Genomic DNA, 6634 nt, shown 5'->3' on the forward strand with positions numbered 1-6634 from the left:
GGCTGTAGCATTAACCATGCTGATGGCCTCAGGATAGTCTGTGTGCTACCCTTTCCAGCCTGACTTTCCCATGGGTAAAGTGAAGATTTATATTTCTTAAGACTATTGAGAATGGCTGGTATTTGCATAGAAAATGCTGAGCTCTGAATGTTAGTCCTGAATTTGCTTTTAATGTTACTGGAACGCATAGGCTAAATTAGAAAGTACAAAACCACCATAACAAAAATATTGCTGTATTGTGTTGTAGAAGTTGGTTTATTGTTCCATGACTCCTGCAAATAAAAGCATGTTTTTCTAATAGCTAAACTGTCCCTGAAGCCTGAAAATGCAACTTTTTTTTTTCCCCCTGACTAACAGTAAAAAAGTTTTCACTGGCTTAGTCTGTTGACCTGTGAAACACATTCTCCAGTTTCTTGTGCTGTAGGTCTTGTGGCAGTATGGTGCTATTGGGGAGTGTTGATAAAATGGACAGATGTGGAATATAGACAGATCTTTAAATAGATCCCTCCCTCCACTGCAGCATTTTTAAATACTGCTGAGCTCTCCTCTTCCTTACTTGCAATGCTGCTTCATTTCTTGAATTCCATGTTGTAACTTAAATCTAAATTAGTGTGTCAGCTTGGGAAAGCAATATTGGCAAAATGTTTTTCTTCTCTATTACCTTGGTCTTAATGACCGCAGAGGCTCGTAGTTGTGACAAAAGCTTCGTTACTGAATAAGCAGGGGTCTTGCTGTGTTTGCATTTTTCTACTTAATCAGAATCATCAGGCATCGAGTATGTTCTTTAAGAACAATAGGCCTAAAAGCTAAAAGAGTTTAAGTAAATGTTTTCAAGATGAACTAATTTGAATGAAAAATAAAAGTATGTTTAAAACAATAATGTTTGCAAGACATCAGATTAATTCTTATTTTTATAATCCCAGCACATAAATGTTATGGAAGCTAGCAAGGATGGCTGCAGGGAAGAGAATCTCATCTCCACTTAAGCTTGTTATATTTGGGTATTCTTCAAATTCCTGCTATGTTTTACAGCATGAATATACTCTGGACACCTTTTGATGCTTTTTGCTTAAATTCTGAGTAATTTTAATAATTAGGTGGCACCTTTTTCCTTTCTTTTGAAGAATCCAAAGTCACAAAGCAGAGGAATTTCATTCTGTTTACTGCCAAAATGCTGATACTCTAGGGCTTTTCAGCAATTCATAAAGTGCTACATAGCAAGTTAAAAATGCAGTGAATGCTCTGAGCAATTAAAATGTCAGGAAGAATAAGACAAGCAGAGTTTAATTATCTAAATTATTTTAAGATACCAGGGTTATAGCTACACTTGCAAAATGCGCTATGAAATACGTAATATTTGTTGCTGGATAGGACACCTATTTTCTACTTGCAAGTCCGTCTGCAGATGCTTACGACAGCAACACGTGTTGTATTAGAGGTGAGGCTTTTGATTTGAAGACTTGACTGTGAAAAGGTCCCTAATGGCATGGGTCCTTATTTAGTCTCCATCGTCCTCAGGTTCCCTTAGCATCTCCTGTCCTTAGCCCAGTCCTTGAATAATATGAGGCCTGGTTGTTGGGTGGTATGTCCTTTTAAACAGCACGAGCAATTAATTCCCTCCCTCTCTTTTAATAGAGGTTCGGATCGCTGCGGTTGAAGCCCTCTGTATGTTGGCTCAGTCGTCGCCTTCTTTTGCGGAGAAATGCCTGGATTTTTTGGTTGACATGTTTAATGATGAAATTGAGGAGGTGAGGTTGCAGTCAATACACACAATGAGAAAAATTTCCAACAACATCACGCTGCGGGAAGATCAGCTGGATACTGTGTTAGCTGTCTTGGAGGTAAGAAATTCTTGAGGGGTGGGAAAATTGCAATCCTGTTTTTTTTTTTGAAGTGTTACAATTACATAATGCTAATCAGCCCCTTCCTCTGAGCTGAAACTGTCCACTTTTGTTGTTGTTGGTTATTTTCCTCTCCTTTGAACACTCCCAAGGGCTCCTAAGGCCTAGTAGCTTGTAATCTCTAGGACAACATAATACTTCTGAAATAGATGAATTTCAGATAAAAGCTCTTTCCTTGATCACTGTAGTGTTGCTTCATATGTGTTTCCTTCTGTCTTGTTTTGTGGTTCATCACTCTGCACCACTTCATATTGAATACAACTTCATTTTCTTTCTGTTTCCTTTGTTCAGCTGCTTTGGCTACACTTTTGCTTACCAAGTAGAGACCGGGCACGGGCCTGAGATCTCTCTTCTGACTGTTCAGAGGGTTTGTTAGCTCTGCAGTATAGATTTGGCCTTTCCCAACCAGTCAGTGCTCAGCCAGGATCCAGGGGACAGCATGAGTCAGCTGCTGTTCCTGGTTGATGGCTTTGATCCAGGAAGGGGAAGAGATTTTGCCTGTATGAACTGTGCTGTCCCAAACTGCTTTCCCTCAGACCTGATTTATTTGCTGAGCTATAGCCCCTGAGGTGTGTTTTTTGATTCTGCTGCGTGTGGTAGGCAAGTTTCTGCTTCTTTTGGGTAGTCTCCCAGCCTTGGGCGGTGCTGCAAATCGGCTATTTCTGTCTTTTCACCTGCTGTTTGCATGACCCGGGGGAACAGTGGCTTCTTTCAGTTGTGCCCCAGGAAGAAGCAACTACCTAACCTATTTTATCAGTTTAACAAATGCTATGGAATATGATCTGAAATTGCAAACGCAGCAATGAGTTTTAAGCACGTCACGTTTTTATGTAGCTTTGTTTGTTCAAGCTGGGGACTTGTGCATCAAGGTATAAAAATGTCCTAGTTAGACTGGGGTTCTGTCTTACACTTCTGTGCTGACTTACCATGTATGACAAATCAGTTATGTATTATGGTTTATATTATCATAATTATTATCAGGTATTAGGGTAGCTAAAGTGTGAGAATGATTAATATTTTAATGGGTTTGTCTGATTCTGAAAGGTGCTTTCTTGCTTTCTGTAAAATTTATCTTCCAGTACCAAAATAAAGGATTTGGAAAAATAGCATTCACTTTGGTGCCTAAATTTGTTCTGAGAGTGTAAATACGGAACAGTTGGGGTTGTGGTAACTTCTGTTTTCACCCCACCACTTTGACTTTATCTTAGTAACTCTACCAGCTATTCCTTGCTTTTCTGACCAGGCTTTGGATTCTGCTTTCCCTGTTGTCCTTGACCTCAGTTTCTGTTGAGGTACGCTCTTCTCTGTCCCTTCATATTCTTCTGCCTCACTTGTCTCCGTACTGCCCTTCCAGTGGTCCGTGCAATTCACCTGGAGTATTTTATCTCCAGGGTCATTTCATTCCAGTCCTTAGAGTACATCTTCTCTTTTGGTCATAGTCTGCCTTCCACCACCAAAATAAGGAACGGCTGAGCAGCCCTGCTGTGCTTTTCTCCTTTGGTGATTTGTGTGTGTTGGCCGTCACTTAAGAGCCTTTACAAGAGGACTGCTCTTTCTTCTCTTGTGTAAGACAGTGATGAATGAGCTGTTGACACTTAGGAAATTATAATTAAAAACAAAAAAATCCACCATTGAAATGCATCCAGTTCTTGTATCCTGTCAAATTTTCACACTCTATCCAGCAGTGCCACACGAATGCTGATAGCAAAGAAGTGTAATGCATTGATATGGAACAGCAAGGTGGTTTTTGGCAGAAGGAAAGTAGTTAATTAAGCTGGAGTTCAGCCACAGCATTTCTAAAAATACTGCCTGGAGATTGCATAAACTCCTCAGTACAACGTCACCCTGGCCTAAAAAATAAAATGGGTGCAATGTGACTTTAGAAGTGGTACATTGGGGATCCCATACGATCACAACAAAGTTCTTGACCGAACCTGTAAGTGTATTTTGGTTTTTTTTCTTGTCTGTCTATAAACCCGTAGTTAGGTCAAGTTCCTTTATCCTATAGATGATCACTGTTAATCTAGTCTGTGCAGCCATGGACATGTCCTCAACGCTTACGCAACCCCCCTGCAGGCTCGTGACTGGGTTAAAGGCTTGTGGAATTGAGCTTCAGCTGTTGAATGGTAAAAGGCTACTCCGAAGATGATAAAACAATCTTTGGTGATTGTTTTGCTGAGTTACTCAGCGCCTTCCTTTTCTGTTGTTGCCTATGCCTAAGGGTACAACATCACCCAAACCAAATAGTGATTTTTGCTCTGCTCGAAGGTCAGCGGTGAAGCAGTTCCCATTCATTCCAGTAAATGAAGCACCTGGGTGGACGAGACCAGCAGGAGCCTCTGCAGCCGTTGCCTGGTCTGTCACTTCATCTGTGCTTAGCTATGATTACTAGAAATGTGCGCTGTTTTTTATGTGCCTTTAGTACTAATTCAGACAAGGAACAGGAACGGTATATGCAGGCACATCTTCTCTCTTGGCACTCAAAGGTATCTGGGTGGGTTTTTTTTAGGATTCTTCAAGGGACATTCGGGAAGCGCTTCATGAACTGCTGTGTTGCACCAATGTCTCAACTAAAGAAGGCATCCATCTTGCACTGGTGGAGCTGCTGAAAAACCTAACTAAGTATCCCACAGACAGAGAATCCATATGGAAGTGAGTGTGTTCAGTGTCCTCGTGTGTCTACTTATTTTCCTATTCTTTTTAGTAATTGAGGTGTTAGGCAAATATTGAGCTAGCTAAAGAGGTAACAGGTATTGCAGGTATACAATCTTGTTATTCTATACATATTTGGAATAGTGGCTATACTAAGTATTGTACATAGTCATGGCTGATGTAGAAACTCTGTGTTGTTCTTGCTTGTCGATACCTGTACTGGGGGAATCCAGAACTGATGACTGCTCCTGGAAATAACCCTCTATTACAAGCACTCAAAACATTCCCAGAAAAGATGAATTCAACCTTCAGTTTAAAAGGTTCTCTTCTATGCAACTAATGTTTTGTGCTTACTTGACACTGCATTAAATTGTAATGTTTACCAGCAGCTGATTATATCAGGATTGGCTATGTGGCATTGTGCAGTTGGAGGGACTTTTTCTGTCTGAGCAAAAATAATTAACGTTTGTGTGGGGTTTTTTTGGTTGTTTAATGGAAGCAACAAAGGAAGTGATGCTCCAGCACACATGGTTTGAAATGGAATTCTTTGATATTATTGGAAACACTTATTTTAGTCTGCTTTGTCTTCCAGTGTACTCTTACATTGTTTTTGGAGTTTGGTGGAGTTTGGCATTTTGGGGTTTTGTTATTTGGTTGGGTTTTTACCTCCTCACTCCTTTATTTCTGAAGAAAAAAATACACTCATTTGTTAGCGTTTAGTATGAAAACTTTTCTTGGGTTGAGTAGCTCCAGGTGTTAAGTATTTCTTGGACAGTTTAAATAAACAATTTTTATTGCTGCTTGCTTTTTCAAGCTGTGCTCTCAGTTTTCTTGGATCCTATCAAATATTAATGCAAATACTCAGCTGTGAAGAGACAGTAGGCTTGGACAGTAGGATTTTGGTGCTGACCAGTGCCTCAAAGTGCCGCTGCAACATAACGTAATAATGCTTTAAAATGTTGTATTTTGCAATGTACATGTTTACTAAGAAATATTTCAATCTGTGTATTTTCAGATGCTTGAAGTTCTTGGGAAGCAGGCATCCCACTTTGGTGCTTCCGTTAGTCCCAGAGCTGCTGAGCACACATCCGTTCTTTGACACTCCAGAACCAGACATGGATGACCCAGCCTGTATCTTTTTAATGAAGCCAGTTGATTGTTTTGACTGTAATAGATTTTATTCATATTTTCCTGATGCTCACATCGGTTAAACCATTTCAAACTGTAGCAGACAATCCTGTAGCTATTTCTGAATCCTGATGCCACTTAGTTTTATTACTCAACAAGTGGTGGAATAACTGTTATCTAGAACCATCTTCATAAATACCAATGTAGTATAATTGGCCTTTTTTTATGCTGTGATAAATGATCTGTTCATCAAGCAATTTGTCAAGGTTTAGGCGTTGCAGATGAGTCCTTTTGATGTGAAAATGTTTGTCTAGTTTGCACTAATTTTGAAGATGCTGTAGCTTCTAAATAAGAAGAGTGGCTTTACTTGTCTGTTTTCTTTTTAGATAAAACTTCTCCTACCCTCACTGTTGTTCAGTGTACAGAACAGCACCGTCTCTTAGTACAGCAGTGGCTGAATCCCCATAATGCTATAAATTTATCATCTTTTTGAAATAATTCAAAATCGGAAATCCTTATATTAACGTTAGCTCTTCTAGTGCTTTAGAATACAAACTATTATTGTAATACCATTATCCTTAACAATAGGAGATGCCTTGGAAATGCGAAATACCATTTTTCCATTGTTCATTCTCCTTGCTTCCCTTCTGTGTGATTGTAGAATGTAATGTTATTTCTGATGCATGCTGAGACATGTTAGACTGGAACAACTCTCTTCCTCTGTGAAGCTACTCCTTATTTCTCTCACCAGTCACAGGCCATCAGCTAGAAATTCTATACAGATTAAATAAATATCTAGTGAGAATTGCAAAGGGCTAGAATTGGGTGGAGAGAAAGATTAATCCATAATCAGATGGTTGAGTAATAATTTGAGTAAATTTGTTCTATGAGTTGAGAATTGAAGGAACATTAGGGCAGGGAGAAAGCTGTTATTTAGCTCAATGCACCTTCCT

General features: G+C 39.5%; 1 protein-coding gene across 1 annotated transcript in view; it reads left to right on the top strand.

Moving 5' to 3' along the window:
• INTS4 (integrator complex subunit 4) overlaps positions 1-5684 on the top strand; it is a gene marked incomplete at both ends in the record, with an annotated part of 17179 nt that extends 11495 nt beyond the window's left edge. Inside the window, 3 exons of the mRNA XM_009575546.1 lie at positions 1636-1841; positions 4411-4553; positions 5569-5684. Of these exons, the coding sequence (XP_009573841.1) occupies positions 1636-1841; positions 4411-4553; positions 5569-5684 (465 nt within the window). The remainder of the gene's footprint in view (positions 1-1635; positions 1842-4410; positions 4554-5568) is intronic.
• Between the last annotated feature and the right edge of the window lie 950 nt (positions 5685-6634).

This window comes from Fulmarus glacialis, unplaced genomic scaffold (genome assembly GCF_000690835.1).
Source record: "Fulmarus glacialis isolate BGI_N327 unplaced genomic scaffold, ASM69083v1 scaffold2554, whole genome shotgun sequence".
Taxonomy (NCBI): domain Eukaryota; kingdom Metazoa; phylum Chordata; class Aves; order Procellariiformes; family Procellariidae; genus Fulmarus; species Fulmarus glacialis.